Source organism: Entelurus aequoreus, linkage group LG17 (assembly GCF_033978785.1).
Source record: "Entelurus aequoreus isolate RoL-2023_Sb linkage group LG17, RoL_Eaeq_v1.1, whole genome shotgun sequence".
Classification (NCBI taxonomy): domain Eukaryota; kingdom Metazoa; phylum Chordata; class Actinopteri; order Syngnathiformes; family Syngnathidae; genus Entelurus; species Entelurus aequoreus.
In genome coordinates, this window is record NC_084747.1 from 2,698,669 (window position 1) to 2,719,112 (window position 20,444).

The window sequence follows — 20,444 nt, forward strand, 5'->3', positions numbered from 1 at the left end:
AAAAATAAAACATTAAAAAATGTGGAATGAGGTGTGTTGGAAGCAGATCAGAATCATATCCATATTTAAGTGTTACTTCTTTCTAAAAACTCCTATAGTCATATTTACATCAGCTAATGTCTCGTGTGGTACAAAGTGCTTGGATTCGAGTGTCCTTGGTTAGAGTCAGAGCGCTGTTTATTCTCTTTGTTGAGACTGCCATTACATTCCTAAGATAAGGAGCACAGCTAGACTGGGGAAACAGCAGGCAGATCACGGGACTTCCGGGGGTTTGAGGGGAGACCGAGCTAGACCGATCTGGACCGGGCTGGGGAACGCTGGTGTGCTGGATTGGTCTCCCGTTTGTCCTCTAAGCTTGGAGAATAAACCACAAAATACCAACTGCTGCCTGTTGATTGAATATAAACATCAGCTAATTGCCATGAAAAGAATCTGGGAGAGACTAGCAATTTGAATTCCCCATTGGAGGAATGCTGGTCAACGCAACAGGTGAAATCTAACTAGACAAAGTTGCAATGTTGACACAAAGTTGCCATGCAGGCAGTTTTTTTTTCTTTTCCATCCATCCATTTTCTACTGCTTGTCCCTTTTGGGTTGGCGGGGGGTGCTGGAGCCTATCTCAGCTGCATTCGGGCGGAAATGCGGGGTACACCCTGGACAAGTCTTTGTCTATCTTTATTTTTCTTTTTTTGCCGTTGCTAAAAAAACAATGTTATAATGAATTATTGACCTATTCAAAGCTCCAATTATTTTAAATATTTCACTTTAAAATGTTTTATGTGGAAAATATTGCTTATATTGTGTGGTTGCCATACAAAAACACCAACGTTTTATTTGACAAAAGAGCATAAAACAAACAAAATTAAAGCTGCAACCAGCGTTGGTCGGGTCCGCATTTTGGCAGGTGCTAGTCCTAGGTGTCCCAATACTTTTGTCCAGTGGTAGTCCTGAGTGAGACCTACATAGAGGTGTTTGTTTCGTGTCTCTACGATATTCGTACTGGGAGTTAGAGGAAGTTGTGTCTGTGTCTTTTTCCTAGGTGTCGCGGCACAGTGGTTGTTTTCTTTGACGGCGCGTAAAATCACAGCAGCGGAGCAACTTTAGTGCTGCGGGTCTTTGAAGGCTCGTAAAATCTAAACGGTAGCACGACAAACGCGCTCAGAATATTTCAGATAACGTTTGATGTTTGGTGACCGGTTGTAACAAAAATCTTGTTTTGAAGGAGGAATAGCAAACTTCCTGTTGATTTTTGCTGAAGGATGTCAATCTATGAAATGTAGGTCTAGGTGAGACCTACATAGAGGTATTTGTTTCATGTCTCTAAGACATTAAAAAATCCTAAAATCATTTTTAAGGTTGTATTTTTTCTCTAAAATTGTCTTTCTGAAGGTTATAAGAAGCAAAGTAAAAAAAATAATGAATTTATTTAAACAAGTGAAGACCAAGTCTTTAAAATATTTTCTTGGATTTTCACATTCTATTTGAGTTTTGTCTCTCTTAGAATTAAAAATGTCGGGCAAAGCGAGACCAGCTTGCTAGTAAATAAATAAAATTTAAAAAATAGAGGCAGCTAACTGGTAAGTGCTGCTATTTGAGCTATTTTTAGAACAGGCCAGCGGGCTACTCATCTGGTCCTTACGGGCTACCTGGTGCCCGCGGGCACCGCGTTGGTGACCCTTGCTGTAGATATTTACCGTAAGCGTTAAATTAAAAAAAGATAATAATAATTTGACTTGTTTTTAACATTTTAATGACTTAGAGCAGGGGTCACCAACGCGGTGCCCGCGGGCACCAGGTAGCCCGTAAGGACCAGATGAGTAGCCCGCCGGCCTGTTCTAAAAATAGCTCAAATAGCAGCACTTACCAGTGAGCTGCCTCTATTTTTTAAATTGTATTTATTTACTAGCAAGCTGGTCTCGCTTTGCCCGACATTTTTAATTCTAAGAGAGACAAAACTCAAATAGAATTTGAAAATCCAAGAAAATATTTTAAAGACTTGGTCTTCACTTGTTTAAATAAATTCATTATTTTTTTTACTTTGCTTCTTATAACTTTCAGAAAGACAATTTTAGAGAAAAAATACAACCTTAAAAATGATTTTAGGATTTTTAAACACATATACCTTTTTACCTTTTAAATTCCTTCCTCTTCTTTCCTGACAATTTAAATCAATGTTCAAGTACATTTATTTGTTTTATTGTAAAGAATAATAAATACATTTTAATTTAATTCTTCATTTTAGCTTCTGTTTTTTCAACAAAGAATATTTGTGAAATATTTCTTCAAACCTATTATGATTAAAAATTCAAAAAAAAAATTCTGGCAAATCTAGAAAATCTGTAGAATCAAATTTAAATCTCATTTCAAAGTCTTTTGAATTTCTTTTAAAATTTTTGTTCTGGAAAATCTAGAAGAAATAATGATTTGTCTTTGTTAGAAATATAGCTTGGTCTAATTTGTTATATATTCTAACAAAGTGCAGATTGGATTTTAACCTATTTAAAACATGTCATCAAAATTCTAAAATTAATCTTAATCATGAAAAATTACTAATGATGTTCCATAAATTATTTTTTTTATTTTTTGAAAAAGATTCGAATTAGCTAGTTTTTCTCTTCTTTTTTTCGGTTGAATTTTGAATTTTAAAGAGTCGAAATTGAAGATAAACTATGTTTCAAAATTTAATTGTCATTTTTTTCTTGTTTTCTCCTCTTTTAAACCATTCAATTAAGTGTAAATATCATTTATTATTAATAATAACATGGAGTTAAAAGTAAATTGAGCAAATTGGCTATTTCTGGCAATTTATTTAAGTGTGTATCAAACTGGTAGCCCTTCGCATTAATCAGTACCCAAGAAGTAGCTCTTGCTTTCAAAAAGGTTGGTGACCCCTGACTTAGAGCCTTTATGGTCCCCGGGAGCCTTAAATGTAAAAAAACAAAATCCATATATTTTGTTATGGTTTAAAAATGAAAAATATCAAAATGGCCCACACATGCTTTAATTTTTCCATGTGCGGCCCTCCAGTGGAAAAAGTTTGGACACCCCTGGTTTAGTGGGACAGGCCAAAGTTAAATTGGAGAAAATGTAGCACATGCGTCACGGACCGGTGGTTGGAGACCACTGCCCTAATGGCATCTTGTGAGTTTGTGGCTGCACCAGAGCAGTGTCATGATTCTGAATAGGTAGAAGCACCGCCTTTGATCCCGACATGTACGGTCTCAACTGCAGGTAAACCAGAACTGCCTCGTCAGCCGGGGTCCTCAGCCTTCTATGACTCCAGTTTGCCACCGGAGCCTGCGCAGACCCCGGAAAACTCTACCGCAACCGAAGCAGAATCTTCTGAGAGCCCGGACGCCGACAACTTCTTCCAGACTTTGGACTGGGAAGGTATTCTTTCGTGAGTCAAAGGCTCACTTGTTGCAGGCCTGACCCTCACGCGGTCTGTGTGTTAGATGTCGGCGCCCCCCAGGAGGCCTCCGATAGTCAAGGAGGCGGATCCATGAACGACCAGGACGATCTGAGCGATCAGTCAGAAGGAGAGTCCTACTCCTACTCTGCTCCCAGTGGAGGGGGTCTGTCTCGGGACACCAGTGAACCCCTGTTTGACGCAGACTTCCAGGTACAAACCCTCTTCCACGGCCCTGGGGACTTTGGTTTTGAAAGCCTCCCTTTTCTCTCCCGTCAGACTCCTTCCCCGGGAGCCGAGGACTCGCCCGCCGACGACACGGCCGACCTCTTAGGTTTGAACTCTGACCCCGCGCCTCCTCAGGTGGGCCTGAAAGCCTCCTCCAGCCAAAGTGACCTCCTCAACGACCTGTTTGCGCCCCCCGCGGCAGTGCAGGAAGACTTGTTCTTTAGCGGAGAAGCTGGCGGCTCCAAACGTGAGCGTCCAGCATTTATAGAGAAATAGTCATTCTGCATGACGTCAAATATGCACTTTGTGTCCGTGCTGTAGCCACGAGCGACCTGTTCGACCCCTTCGGCATGGGCTCCAGCTCCGGGGTGGGCTCCAGCGTGGGCTCCTCTCGGCAGGCCTCCGGTGCCGACCTGTTTGGGGACTTGTTAAGCTCGGACGGTTCCGCCGGCAGCAGCTTCAGCGCAGCCCGGAGCAACCCCGCCCCCGTCTCCAACGCCAGCCTCTTTGACCTGGGTGAGTTGACCAGGGTGGAGTCACCCGCCGCCGGCCGCGCGGCTAATCCTCGCTTGTACCTCCCCCGCAGACAAGTTGGTGAAGGACGCTCCCAAGATGACGACGTCCGCCAGCCACCCTGACCTCCTGCGGGGGTGGGACAGCTGGGCGGCGAGCACGAGCACGTCCACCAGCGTGAGCTCCACTGCCAGCAGGCCCGCCTACACCAGCACAGGTGGGTGTTTTGATTGATTGATTGAGACTTTTATTAGTAGGTTGCACAGTGAAGTACATATTCCGTACAATTGACCACTAAATGGTAACACCCCAATAAGTTTTTCAACTTGTTTAAGTCGGGGTCCACTTAAATTGATTCATGATACAGATATATACTATCAGATATATACTATCATCATAATACAGTCATCACATAAGATAATCACATTGAATTATTTACATTATTTACAATCAGGGGTGTGGAAGGGGGTGGGGGGTAGGATATGGACATCAAGTAGTGGACATAGAGAGAGAGAGAGATCAGAAGGCAAAAGAAAAAGTATCTGCATTTGATTGTTTACATTTGATTATTAGCAATCCGGGGAGGGTGTTAGTTTAGGGTTGTAGCTGCCTGGAGGTGAACTTTTATTGCGGTTTTGAAGGAGGATAGAGATGCCCAACACCTGTTGGGAGCGCATTCCACATTGATGTGGCATAGAAAGAGAATGAGTTAAGACCTTTGTTAGTTCGGAATCTGGGTTTAACGTGGTTAGTGGAGCTCCCCCTGGTGTTGTGGTTATGGCGGTCATTCACGTTAAGGAAGCAGTTTGACGTGTACTTCAGTATCAGGGAGGTGTAGCGGACACAAGGCTGAAGCTTAGAGGTGACAGAGCTTTCGCCGCTGCTGCTCCCAAGCTCTGGAACGACCTACCTCTTAGTGTTAGACAAGCCTCCTCTCTTCCTGTTTTTAAATCCCTCTTAAAAACATACTTTTATTCCATGGCTTTTAACACTGAGTGATACCCATCCTGCAATGGCGCCCCACAATACACCTGCTGTCAACCTGTTTTTATGTTTTTATATTTTATTTATTTATTTATTTTTAATCTTGTTCTGTTTGTGTTGTGTTGTTTGCTCGGTTCTCGTATTATTTTTAACCTGCCCATTGTACAGCACTTTGGCTACCCCTGTGGTCAATTTTAAATGTGCTTTATAAATAAAGTTGATTTGATTTGATTTGATTAGATTTGATTTTATAGACCAGGCTCAGTGCAAGTTGTTTAACTCTGTCCTCCACCCTGAGCCAGCCCACTTTAGAGAAGTGGGTAGGAGTGAGGTGGGATCTGGGGTGGAGGTCTAGAAGTAACCTGACTAGCTTGTTCTGGGATGTTTGGAGTTTAGATTTGAGGGTTTTGGAGGTGCTAGGGTACCAGGAGGTGCATGCGTAATGGAAAAAGGGTTGAACGAGAGTTCCCGCCAGAATCCTCAAGGTGCTTTTGTTGACCAGAGAGGAGATTCTGTAGAGAAATCTTGTTCGTTGGTTAACCTTTTTGATTACCTTGGTTGCCATTTTATCACAGTTGGGCTGGTAAAACTAATCACATTACTCTGCCGAGCTCTAGACAGCACCGACACTCAACAACAACACATCATTTGCAGACTATAATTACTGCTTTGCAAAAAATATTTTTAACCCAAATAGGTGAAATGAGATCATCTCCCACGGTGCACCAGACTGTATCTCACGGCACACTAGTATGCCGCGGCACAGTGGTTGAAAAACACTGGTCTAAACCACGCATTAAAAAATTTGACTTAAAAAATTATCGATCATCAATCTTCACCAAGAAGTCACTTTCGTCACTTGATTGACATTCACCAGTTCCATTGGCAGCAAAACAGGCCTACCACCATGCTTGACGGTAGGCATGGTGTTCCTGGGATTAAAGGCCTCACCTTTTTCTCCTCCAAACATATTGCTGGGTATTGTGGCCAAACAGCTCCATTTTAGTTTCATCTGACTAGTCTAAACAAAGGGAGTGGGGGCGAGGGACAGAGGGAAGATCACGGGACTTCCGGGGGTTTGAGGGGAGACCGAGCTAGACCGGGCGAGGGAACACTGGTGTGCTAGATTGGTCTCACGTTTGTCCTCTAAGCTTGGAGAATAAACCACAAAATACCAACTACAGCCTGGTGATTGAATATAAACATCAGCTTATTGCCATAAAAAGAATCTGGGAGAGACTAGCCATTTGAATTCCCCATTGGAGGAACGCTGGTCAACGCAACAGCATGTAGTTGTACTACGATCGCTCCTGCATAAATTAAAAATGGCGGACTCGCGATAAGCCCTCTGGGTAAACCTTTACCATATGTGGAGATATCCGCAGACGCCACAATCTCAAACGGCTTGTTTGGAAGACGTATGAAAGAAGGTAAGGTTCTTTTATAAATATCTCCACCATGCTTCCATGGTTTGAGTTGACATTGTCAGGACTTGTGCAGATCCCAAATACACAAGAGCAGGTACCATCAGGAAAGAAAAGTTGGGTCCTCTTTAAGATGTGAGTGTTCTGAGTTAGGAGCTTAGTCATAACTCAGAGTTCATCTTTTTGTGCTTTCTTCAAATGTCTGACGGGTCGTGGTAAAGTGCCACAAGAGGTCCTTATTGACTTTTTTTTTTGCATATTTCTGTGTTTGTAGCTTCTAGTCTGGCGTCAATGTCAAAGGCCAAATCTCAGACCTTTGATCCTTTTGCTGACTTGGGAAACCTCAGCTCCAAACGACCAAGTAAGTCTAACAGATGAGATTAGGTTTTACTGACGCACTGAATTCAACTGACCAAGCTTGTCTCGTCCAGATTCAACCAACAGTACCATGTCCGGCACAAAAGTACCTTCGTCTTCCTCCTCCTCTTCGTCCTCTGCCGCCAAGCCTCAAGCCCAGTCCTGGCAGGCCGGTAGAGCTGCTTCCAGTCAAAACAAACAATGGCAGTCTGGGTCTGCGCCCAAGGAGGCGTCGGCCCCGCAGCCTTCCGGCGCTCAGTCTGCCAAGCCCAACTACAACCTCAACTTCTCCAGCGTCATCGGAGGCCGGGAGGAGCGAGGCGTTCGAACTGCGGGATTTGGTAAGCACATGATAATAGTCATCATGGATTAGATTTATATAGCGCTTTTGTACACGCTTAAAGCGAGAAGTGAGAGCCATGGTGGTGGTAAGGTACATTTGTAGCCACAGCTGCCCTGGGGTAGACTGGCGGAAGCTGGAATTGAACCTACAACCCTCAAGTTGCTGGGCACGGCCGCTCTACTAATCAGAGCCACGCCGTCCATTACATTCAAAGTTTCTGTTTTTATTTTTTTTAATATAAAATACATTTATATTAAAAATTAGAAATTAATTAATTCAGATAGATAGAGATAGATCAGATAGGTCTTTATTGTCAGGAGGGAGGGAGGTCAAAAGTGTCCATCGTTGAGGTGTCCTCGGAAACACCCTGGTCCTGTTTTCACAGCGTCAAGGCCGTTCGAGGGAGTCAAATCGTAGATTAGGATGTTTGTTTTCCGCGAGCAGACAAAACAATGACTTGTCTGTTCTATTCGTCCATGCTGGGTTATATATTAATTAGACTAAAAAAGAAGTACAATTTAAATAATAAGAACTAGATGAGGCAATTCCTGAAGGAATGACATGGTGGGAATGCTCCAATGCTGAGGTTGAACTGAAATGCTGACAGAATGTAGTCTGAATGTTGAACTTGGGAAAGTGTTAGTTTCAATGTCCAGGATGAGTGGAATGTGTTGATGTTGGAATGGTTTGAATCGCTTTAAAAATGTAGAAATGGTGGAAGTTTGAAAAATGGTCAATTCATTTCAATGGGAACTTCCTGGAAATTTGGGAATTTGGAGAAAAGCGGTATTTTTTAAAAATGATAAGGAGCATGAATGTCCTGAATGAGCTGAACTGGTTGGTGTTGGAATTGTTTAAATCGGGCAAGAAATGTTGAGGTAGTAACACTTTTTATTGAGAAATTGTTTTATGGAATTTCCAAAAAAAACGGGAATTTTTCAGTTTCTTAAACCAACCTGTTTTTTTGTCCTGACTAAGAGAAATGTTTTGACAGTGGAACAATTGAAATGGGTTGAAAAATGTGAAAGGAGTCATCGCGGTAAAAAAAAGGTTGGAAATAAGGTTAGAAAAAAACTGGAATTCCTGGAAATTTGTTGAACGTTGAAAAATGGTTGTTTGAATTTCCAGGATGAATTGAATGTGTTGAAGGTGGAATGGTTTGATTCGGTTAAAACATTTGGGAATTGTGGAAGTTTGAAAATTGGATAATTCATTTTGAATGGGGAAATATCCCTAAAAACTGGGAATTCGAGGAAATCCTGTTTTTTTTCAAATTATTTTTTAATTCCTGAAAAGGCTGAATATTTTCAAGTTGAAAGTTGGAAGGGTTTGAATCGAATAAAAATGTGGGGGGTTGTGCAACTTTGAAAAATGTCCCATTCATTTCAAAGGGAATTTAGGGAAAAGCGGAAATTTTTTTGAAAATGCTAAAACATTTGAATGTTCTGAATGGTTGGTGTTGGAATTTTGCAAATCGAGAAATTTGAAGTAGTAACATTTGTAATTGAGAAATGGTATTACGTAATTTCGGGAAAACCGGGAATTCCTGGAATTTTTTTGAATGTGGAAAAATGATAGTTTGAATGTCCAGGATGGGTTGAATGTGGTGAGGGTGAAATGGTTTAAAATTGTTTGAAAAATGTTGAAATTGTGGAAGTTGGAAAAATGGACAATTCATTTTGAATGGGGAAAATGGAAAAAAAAATAAGAATTTGGGGAAATCCGGGATTTTTTTTTTAATTTGAAAAAAGGGTAGTTTGAATTTCCAGAATGGTGGAATAATTTGAACGAGTGGAAAAATGGGGAAAGTTTGAAAATTGGCCAATTAATTTTAAATGGGAAAATCGTCCTGGAAATCTGGGATTTTATTTTTATTCTTTAAGGCGAAGTCCGCGATTCCCAAATAGGCTGAACAGTTTGAAGTTGGAAGGGTTTGAATGGGTTGAAAAATGTGAAAAGAGTCTTCGCAGTAAAAAAGGTTGGAAATAAGGTTAGAAAAAAACGGGAATTCCTGGAAATTTGTTGAAAGTGGAAAAATGGTTATTTGAATTTCCAGGATGAATTGAATGTGTTGAAGGTGGAATGGTTTGATTCAGTTAAAACATTTGGGAATTGTGAAAGTTTGAAAATTGGATAATTCATTTTGAATGGGGAAATATCCCTAAAAACTGGGAATTCTGGGAAATCCTGGGTTTTTTTAAATTATTTTTTAATTCCTGAAAAGGCTAAATTTTTTCAAGTTGAAAGTTGGAAGGGTTTGAATCGAATAAAAATGTGGGGGGTTGTGCAACTTTGAAAAATGTCCCATTCATTTCAAAGGGAATTTCGGGAAAAGCGGGAATTTTTTTGAAAATTCTAAAACATTTGAATGTTCTGAATGGTTGGTGTTGGAATTTTGCAAATCGAGAAATTTGAAGTAGTAACATTTGTAATTGAGAAATGGTATTACGGAATTTCGGGAAAACCGGAAAATTCCTGGAAATTTTTTGAACGTGGAAAAATTATAGTTTGAGTCCAGGATGGGTTGAATGTGGTGAGGGTGAAATGGTTTAAAATTGTTTGAAAAATGTTGAAATTGTGGAAGTTGGAAAAATGGACAATTCATTTTGAATGGGGGAAAATGGAAAAAAAAATAACAATTTGGGGAAATCCGGGAATTTTTTTTTTATTTGAAAAAAGGATAGTTTGAATTTCCAGAATGGTGGAATAATTTGAACGACTTGAAAAATGGGGAAAGTTTGAAAATTGGCCAATTAATTTTAAATGGGAAAATCGTCCTGGAAATCTGGGATTTTATTTGTATTTTTTAAGGCAAAGTCCGCGATTCCCAAATAGGCTGAACAGTTTGAAGTTGGAGGGGTTTGAATGGGTTGAAAAATGTGAAAAGAGTCTTCACAGTAAAAAAGGTTGGAAATAAGGTTAGAAAAAAACGGGAATTCCTGGAAATTTGTTGAAAGTGGAAAAATGGTTATTTGAATTTCCAGGATGAATTGAATGTGTTGAAGGTGGAATGGTTTGATTCGGTTAAAACATTTGGGAATTGTGAAAGTTTGAAAATTGGATAATTCATTTTGAATGGGGAAATATCCCTAAAAACTGGGAATTCTAGGAAATCCTGGGGTTTTTTAAATTATTTTTTAATTCCTGAAAAGGCTAAATTTTTTCAAGTTGAAAGTTGGAAGGGTTTGAATCGAATAAAAATGTGGGGGGTTGTGCAACTTTGAAAAATGTCCCATTCATTTCAAAGGGAATTTCGGGAAAAGCGGGAATTTTTTTGAAAATGCTAAAACATTTGAATGTTCTGAATGGTTGGTGTTGGAATTTTGCAAATCGAGAAATGTTGAAGTAGTAACATTTGTAATTGAGAAATGGTATTACGGAATTTCGGGAAAACCGGAAAATTCCTGGAAATTTTTTGAACGTGGAAAAATGCTAGTTTGAATGTCCAGGATGGGTTGAATGTGGTGAGGGTGAAATGGTTTAAAATTGTTTGAAAAATGTTGAAATTGTGGAAGTTGGAAAAATGGACAATTTATTTTGAATGGGGGAAAATGGGAAAAAAAATAACAATTTGGGGAAATCCGGGAATTTTTTTTTTATTTGAAAAAAGGATATTTTGAATTTCCAGAATGGTGGAATAGTTTGAATTGGTTGAATAATTTGGAAATGGGGAAAGTTTGAAAATTGGCCAATTCATTTTAAAATAGGAAAATCGTCCTGGAAATCTAGGATTTTTTTTTTTTTTAAGGGGAAGTCCGCGATTCCTAAATAGGCTGAACAGTTTGAAGTTGGAAGGGTTTGAATGGGTTGAAAAATGTGGAAGGTAGAGCGCACCAAAATGTGGAGAAGAAGAAGAAGAAGTTGCATAATAGATGAATGTTGGTGTAGAAAAGCATGTGTGAATGTTTTGGAGCATTCACACAATAAATACATTTAATGAGAAAACTACTTTTGCATCCTTCTAAAATCCTCCTGTCCTGACGTGACCCAGGCCCCAAGCCCAAAGTAAAGGAGGAGGACTTCGGGGACTTGCTGTCCACTCAGGGTTTCTCCTCCAAGTTTGACAGAAAAGGGCCGAGGACTATCGCTGAAATGAGGAGGGAGGAGCTCACAAGAGAAATGGATCCTCTCAAACTACAGGTGACATGCTTTTTTTTTTTATTGGCTCTGTTCTTCAAATACATTCATTAACTTTTACACCAGGAGTGTCAAACTAGTTTAATGTTTTTGTAAACAAACAACTATGTGCTCCAATCACTTTATCACAGTGGTTCTTAACCTTGTTGGAGGTACGGAACCCCAGCAGTTTCATATGCGCATTCCCCCAACACTACTTTAGTGGAAAATAAAATTTTATTTTTTGTCAAATTCAAGACAAAGTTATATATAGAGGGTTAGGGTTATAATAAGGCCATGCCGAATAAGGCATTAATAAGTACTTAATAATGACTAGTTAAGAGCCAATATGTTACTAATTTACATGTTAATAAGCAACTAATTAATGATGAATATGTTCCCCATACTAAAGTGTTACCATGTTTTTTTACTGGTGCATAAAATGAACCGTGCATGAACATCACATCTCTCGTTTATGTTTTACTTGGTAAACACTTGAACGCAACATTCTTACTATTGATGTACTTAATAGACATTTGAACGCAACAATCTCGTTAATGTTTTACTTGGTAAACACTTGAACGCAACATTCTTACTTTTAATGTACTTGGCAGACATTTGAATGCAACACTATTATTTTACTTGGTAAACACTTGAACACACCATCCTTGCTATTGATGTACTTAATAGACATTTGAACGCAACACTCCCACTATTATTTTGCATGGTAAACACTTGAACACACCATCCTTACTATTGATGTACTTAATAGACATTTGAACGCAACGCTCCCACTATTATTTTACTTGGTAAACACTTGAACACACCATCCTTGCTATTGATGTACTTAATAGACATTTGAACGCAACACTCCCACTATTATTTTACATGGTAAACACTTGAACACACCATCCTTACTATTGATGTACTTAATAGACATTTGAACGCAACACTCCCACTATTATTTTACATGGTAAACACTTGAACACACCATCCTTACTATGGATGTACTTAATAGACATTTGAACGTAACACTCCCACTATTATTTTACTTGGTAAACACTTGAACACACCATCCTTACTATTGATGTACTTAATAGACATTTGAACGCAACACTCCCACTATTATTTTACATGGTAAACACTTGAACACAACATCATTACTATTGATGTACTTAACAGACATTTGAACGCAACACTCCTGTTTGTTTTACTTGGTAAACACTTGAACACAACATTCTTACTATTGATCTACTTAGTAGACATTTGAACACAACATTCAACTTTTAATGTACTAAGTAGACATTTGAATGCAACACTATTATTTTACTTGGTAAGCACTTGAACACACCATCTATTGATGTACTTAATAGACATTTGAACGCAACACTCCCACTATTATTTTACTTGGTAAGCACTTGAACACACCATCCTTACTATTGGTGTACTTAGTAGACATTTGAATGCAACACTATTATTTTACATGGTAAACACTTGAACACAACATTCTTACTATTGATGTACTTAATAGACATTTGAACGCAACACTCCCACTATTATTTTACTTGGTAAACACTTGAACACAACATTCTTACTATTGATGTACTTAATAGACATTTGAACGCAACACTCCCACTATTATTTTACATGGTAAACACTTGAACACAACATTCTTACTATTGATGTACTTAATAGACATTTGAACGCAACACTCCCACTATTATTTTACATGGTAAACACTTGAACACAACATTCTTACTATTGATCTACTTAATAGACATTTGAACGCAACACTCCCACTATTATTTTACTTGGTAAACACTTGAACACAACATTCTTACTATTGATGTACTTAATCGACATTTGAACGCAACACTCCCACTATTATTTTACATGGTAAACACTTGAACACAACATTCTTACTATTGATCTACTTAATAGACATTTGAACGCAACACTCCCACTATTTTTTTACTTGGTAAACACTTGAACACAACATTCTTACTATTGATGTACTTAATAGACATTTGAACGCAACACTCCTGTTTATGTTTTACTTGGTAAACACTTGAACACAACATTCTTACTATTGATGTACTTAATAGACATTTGAACGCAACACTCCCACTATTTTTTTACATGGTAAACACTTGAACACAACATCATTACTATTGGTGTACTTAGTAGACATTTGAATGCAACACTATTATTTTACATGGTAAGCACTTGAACACACCATCCTTACTATTGGTGTACTTAGTAGACATTTGAATGCAACACTATTATTTTACTTGGTAAACACTTGAACACACCATCCTTACTATGGATGTACTTAATAGACATTTGAACGCAACACTCCCACTATTTTTTTACTTGGTAAACACTTGAACACAACATTCTTACTATTGATGTACTTAATAGACATTTGAACGCAACACTCCTGTTTATGTTTTACTTGGTAAACACTTGAACACAACATTCTTACTATTGATCTACTTAGTAGACATTTGAACGCAACACTCCCACTATTATTTTACATGGTAAACACTTGAACACACCATCCTTACTATTGGTGTACTTAGTAGACATTTGAACGCAACACTCCTGTTTATGTTTTACTTGGTAAACACTTGAACACAACATTCTTACTTTTAATGTACTAAGTAGACATTTGAATGCAACACTATTATTTTACTTGGTAAACACTTGAACACAACATCCTTACTATTGATGTACTTAATAGACATTTGAACGCAACACTCCCACTATTATTTTACATGGTAAACACTTGAACACAACATCATTACTATTGATGTACTTAACAGACATTTGAACGCAACACTCCTGTTTGTTTTACTTGGTAAACACTTGAACACAACATTCTTACTATTGATCTACTTAGTAGACATTTGAACACAACATTCAACTTTTAATGTACTAAGTAGACATTTGAATGCAACACTATTATTTTACTTGGTAAGCACTTGAACACACCATCTATTGATGTACTTAATAGACATTTGAACGCAACACTCCCACTATTATTTTACTTGGTAAGCACTTGAACACACCATCCTTACTATTGGTGTACTTAGTAGACATTTGAATGCAACACTATTATTTTACATGGTAAACACTTGAACACAACATTCTTACTATTGATGTACTTAATAGACATTTGAACGCAACACTCCCACTATTATTTTACATGGTAAACACTTGAACACAACATTCTTACTATTGATGTACTTAATAGACATTTGAACGCAACACTCCCACTATTATTTTACATGGTAAACACTTGAACACAACATTCTTACTATTGATGTACTTAATAGACATTTGAACGCAACACTCCCACTATTATTTTACATGGTAAACACTTGAACACAACATTCTTACTATTGATGTACTTAATAGACATTTGAACGCAACACTCCCACTATTATTTTACATGGTAAACACTTGAACACACCATCCTTACTATTGGTGTACTTAGTAGACATTTGAACGCAACACTCCTGTTTATGTTTTACTTGGTAAACACTTGAACACAACATTCTTACTTTTAATGTACTAAGTAGACATTTGAATGCAACACTATTATTTTACTTGGTAAACACTTGAACACACCATCCTTACTATGGATGTACTTAATAGACATTTGAACGCAACACTCCCACTATTATTTTACTTGGTAAACACTTGAACACACCATCCTTACTATTGGTGTACTTAGTAGACATTTGAATGCAACACTCCCACTATTATTTTACATGGTAAACACTTGAACACACCATCCTTACTATGGATGTACTTAATAGACATTTGAACGCAACACTCCCACTATTATTTTACTCTATAATGCCCCGCCCCCCTGCATACTTGGACATTTCGTTTGGACAAAGTTTGGCCCCCCCCCCCTGGTGTAAGGTGTCACATGACTGAGCGTGAAGAAGGTGTCATCGTATTGGCGATGCGTTCAAGTGCTTCGGTCCGTTCCTAGATCCTGGACTGGATCGAGGGCAAGGAGAGGAACATCCGCGCGCTGCTGTCCACGCTGCACACCGTGCTGTGGGAGGGCGAGACCCGCTGGAAGCCCGTGGGTATGGCAGACCTGGTGACGCCCGAGCAGGTGAAGAAGTTCTACAGGAAGGCCGTGTTGGTGGTCCACCCTGATAAGGTGCAGTATGAGGGTCATCACACGTAGACCTAGGCACGCTTGTTTTTTGGATAAAAATGAAGTATGAAGGAGACCAAGCTCCACCCATCCTGATGTACCCTATTTCCCCCAATATGGAAACAGTTCTTCCATATATTAGTGAAATAAGATATTTACACAGAAATATGTTGCACATGTTTATTCACATACCTTAATTGTTTCCAAATGGCAGTAAAACGGCTGATCAAACAAAACAGAAGTCATGGTCATGGACACACTCTCTGCAGAAACCGACTTAATAAGTCCCCGGTGACGTTTTTGTACATTTACGAAACTGAAACAATACAAAAAGAATGCCATTGTATGTTAACAATACCAACATGTTAGCATATTAGCTAATGCTAGCGACGCTTGCTTGATGACATTACGACAGCAGTATAATTATGCACGAAAACACTCCTGCAGGCACCTCAGAACGCTTTAGTGAGTAAGAATTGTTTTGGGTAGATTGTAAAACTTACAAACGTTGCTTAGGGTGATAAACTAGGAATCCATATGAGTAGCAACGTCATGGATGGCTAAATTACCAAACGGCACTTATGAAAAAAGTAATTTTTCATATGTTGGCCACGCCGGACTATAAGTGAAACGAGATATTTACACAGAAATATGTTGCACATGTTTATTCACATACCTTAATTGTTTCCAAATGGCAGTAAAACGGCTGATCAAACAAAACAGAAGTCATGGTCATGGACACACTCGCTGCAGAAACCGACTTAATAAGTCCCCGGTGACGTTTTTGTACATTTACGAAACTGAAACAATACAAAAAGAATGCCGTTGTATGTTAACAATACGAACAAAACATGTTAGCATATCAGCTAATGCTAACGACGCTTGCTTGATGACATTACGACAGCAGTATAATTATGCACGAAAACACTCCTGCAGACACCTCAGAACGCTTTAGTGAGTAAGAATTGTTTTGGGTAGATTGTAAAACTTACAAACGTTGCTTAGGGTGATAAACTAAGAATCATATGAGTAGGAACGTCATGGATGGCTAAATGACCAAACGACATTTATGAAAAAAGTAATTTTTCATATGTTGGCCACGCCGGACTATAAGTGAAATGAGATATTTGCACAGAAATATGTCGCACATGTTTATTCACATACCTTAATTGTTTCCAAATGGCAGTAAAACGGCTGATCAAACAAAACAGAAGTCATGGTCATGGACACACTCGCTGCAGAAACCGACTTAATAAGTCCCCGGTGACGTTTTTGTACATTTACGAAACTGAAACAATACAAAAAGAATGCCGTTGTATGTTAACAATACGAACAAAACATGTTAGCATATCAGCTAATGCTAACGACGCTTGCTTGATGACATTACGACAGCAGTATAATTATGCACGAAAACACTCCTGCAGACACCTCAGAACGCTTTAGTGAGTAAGAATTGTTTTGGGTAGATTGTAAAACTTACAAACGTTGCTTAGGGTGATAAACTAAGAATCATATGAGTAGGAACGTCATGGATGGCTAAATGACCAAACGACATTTATGAAAAAAGTAATTTTTCATATGTTGGCCACGCCGGACTATAAGTGAAATGAGATATTTGCACAGAAATATGTCGCACATGTTTATTCACATAGCTTAATTGTTTCCAAATGGCAGTAAAACGGCTGATCAAACAAAACAGAAGTCATGGTCATGCTATATTGTAAAACTTACAAACGTTGAAGAATCCATTTGAGTAGAAAAAAATACTGTTTGCATTACGGTCGTCAGCGAAGGAAAAAAACCCCACAAATTAGCCGCACCATTTTATCAGCCGCGAGGCTCAAAGCGTAGGGGGAAAAAAAGTAACCCCGGAATTCCCGGTGCCCGTCTTGTCCACGCAGGCGACGGACCAGCCGTACGAGCAGTACGCTAAGATGATCTTCATGGAACTGAACGACGCCTGGTCAGAGTTTGAGAACCAGGGATCCAAAGCGCTCTTTTAAAAACCGGCTCGACCCGGACCGGACCGAGCTGGACCGGATTTGGCCTTTTTGAAGACGACAAAAAACCACCCCCGAAACGGATTCAATCCTGGGTCAGATTGGACTGGACTGAGCCCACATTGGGCCTTCTTTGTTCTTCTTGTCGTCCCCTCGCCACCGGCCCCGCGGTGGTGGTGGTCCGCACTCGCCGTGGTGGTGGTGGTGGTGGTGGTGGTCCGCTCTCGGCGTGGTGGTCCGCACACACACCCGGAGTGACAATCACGTGACCAACACTTCACTTCAAACTGTCAACAACAACAGATTGTGTTCATGCCTGCAAGTGTTGCTAACGAGCAAAATGGAGACTTTGTGGCTGTCTAAGTATTATTATATTACTTTATTATTATTACATTATTACTTTATTATTATTACATTATTACTGCTAACTGACACTTGCAGGTTCGCTCTTAAAAAGTGCTCTTTTTTTTGTTTTAGCCTGGATGTTCATGTTAGGCTCTTATGGGAAAAAGTGGAGGATGGTCCTGCTCTCATGCTGCATTCAGGCAACTGGGACATCGGAACACTTTCTCTCCTCCTCCACTCAAAGCAGTATGTACCCACTAGTTCTACTATTTAGATTTAGGATGCTACATGAGCTCCACGCTACGCTGTGATGCTAACTGTTTGCACGCCAACAACGAGGCTCTTAATGATGGAGGGAGAGCATACAGTGAGCTACGTAACGTAGCATGTCGCTAACTGTATGCACGCCAATAACGAGAGGTAGCACATAGCCGGGATCGTGCTACGCTAGGTAGCTAACTGCTGCTCACCAACAGCGAGGCTCTTAATGATGGAGGGAGAGCATACAGTGAGCTACATAACGTAGCATGTCGCTAACTGTATGCACGCCAATAACGAGAGGTAGCACATAGCCAGGATCATGCTACGCTAGGTAGCTAACTGCTGCTCACCAAAAAACGAGGCTCTTGATGATGGAGGGAGAGCATACAGTTAGCAAGATGCTATGTTATGTAGCTAACTGTATGCTCCTCCATGATATCATACATGATGGAGGGAGAGCATACAGTTAGCAGCCTGCTATGTTATGTCACTAACTGTACACTCCATGATAAAATATGAGCGCATACGGTTAGCTCCATGCTATGCTATTTAGGTCACCATATACACCTCCATGATGTTTTATATGATAAGGGAGCGCATACAGTTAGCATCATGCTGTTTCGTGTAGCTTATAAATTATGATATATGATGGAGGGAGTGTACACAGTTAGCATCATGCTGTTATGTAGCTTATAAATCATGATATATGATAAGGGAGTGCATACAGTTAGCATCATGCTATGCTATGTAGCTTAATACATATGATGGAGGGAGCACATACAGTTAGCATCATGCTATGTTATGTAGCTTATTAATTATGATATATGATGGAGGGAGTGCATACACTGTTAGCATCATGCTATGTTAATAATGTAGCTTATTAATTATGGTATATGATGGAGTGCATACAGTTAGCATCATGCTATGTTGATAATGTAGCTTATTAACTATGATACATGATAAGGGAGTGCATACAGTTAGCATCATGCTATGTTAATAATGTAGCTTATTAATTATGATATATGATGGAGGGAGTGCATACAGTTAGCATCATGCTATGTTAATAATGTAGCTTATTATGATATATGATAAGGGAGTGCATACAGTTAGCATCATGCTATGTAATGTAGCTTATAAATAATGATATATGATGGAGGGAGGGCATACAGTTAGCATCATGCTATGTTATGTAGCTTATAAATAATGATATATGATGGAGGGAGGGCATACAGTTAGCATCATGCTATGTAATGTAGCTTATAAATAATGATATATGATGGAGGGAGGGCATACAGTTAGCATCATGCTATGTAATGTAGCTTATAAATAATGATATATGATGGAGGGAGGGCATACAGTTAGCATCATGCTATGTTATGTAGCTTATAAATAATGATATATGATGGAGGGAGTGCATACAGTTAGCATCATGCTATGTAATGTAGCTTATAAATAATGATATATGATGGAGGGAGGGCATACACGCACACTTATTGTCAATAGGATTTGGAAAAAACCGCATACAGTTGACCAAGTAGCCTAAGTTTGATACCGGCCCTCAGTTTGATTGACAGCTGTCACAACAAGTGAAGAGGGTGATTGACTGTGGCCCTTGGGGTCCACGGTGTGTTTTTGTACCAGCGATCATTGTAAATATGAAACATCATGAAGAATATTATCATCACTCTTTCTGCTCATTTGACTTTTGTTTCACCTCACGGACCAAACGTCACTTTCTTATTTATTCTTCTTTCTTTGTTAGGCCTTTTGTTGACACGTTAGACATTCTAATATATACAACATTCCAAAGTAAATAATACCAACGTGATGTTTCACCACACATCCTCTCTTTCTTCTTTCTTCTACTTGCCTTTGGGAAGATGTCTGCGACGTGGTCACGTGACCACTTTGGAAGTCACGTGACCACGTTGGAAGTCACGTGACCACGTTTGAAGTCACGTGACCACGTTGGAAGTCACGTGACACAATCATCCCCGCTATTACCGCATCAGCAAAACAAAGCGCTGATGTGCGACTAATACCATGAATGTACATTTCAATCATTAAAAGATCCCAGGAGAATATTTCCACATTTTGTCTATTTTTTTATTGGTTTTTTTTGCCTTTTGCTTTTACTGTCCGGCTGTCAGACACTCGTCATATTGACTAACTTCATAGTGTCAAGTCTTTCTGGGTTCCTTGTTAATCAAATGTATTATTATTAGGGTCCGCCTATTATTCCGCACCGTTGCGCACTACTTTGACCCCCTTTAACATGCTTCAA

At 39.2% G+C, this 20,444-nt stretch overlaps 1 protein-coding gene across 1 annotated transcript in view; it reads left to right on the plus strand.

Annotated features, from left to right (window-relative positions):
• The window catches only part of LOC133632143 (cyclin-G-associated kinase-like), an 86,297-nt gene extending 66,063 nt beyond the window's left edge, over window positions 1-20,234 (plus strand). The window contains exons 20-29 of the mRNA XM_062024386.1: window positions 3,232-3,390; window positions 3,456-3,622; window positions 3,689-3,884; window positions 3,959-4,153; window positions 4,224-4,367; window positions 6,833-6,919; window positions 6,990-7,256; window positions 11,250-11,398; window positions 15,381-15,557; window positions 17,456-20,234. Coding sequence (XP_061880370.1) covers window positions 3,232-3,390; window positions 3,456-3,622; window positions 3,689-3,884; window positions 3,959-4,153; window positions 4,224-4,367; window positions 6,833-6,919; window positions 6,990-7,256; window positions 11,250-11,398; window positions 15,381-15,557; window positions 17,456-17,557 — 1,643 coding nt within the window. The 3' untranslated portion in view covers window positions 17,558-20,234. The remainder of the gene's footprint in view (window positions 1-3,231; window positions 3,391-3,455; window positions 3,623-3,688; window positions 3,885-3,958; window positions 4,154-4,223; window positions 4,368-6,832; window positions 6,920-6,989; window positions 7,257-11,249; window positions 11,399-15,380; window positions 15,558-17,455) is intronic.
• The last annotated feature ends 210 nt before the right edge of the window (window positions 20,235-20,444 follow it).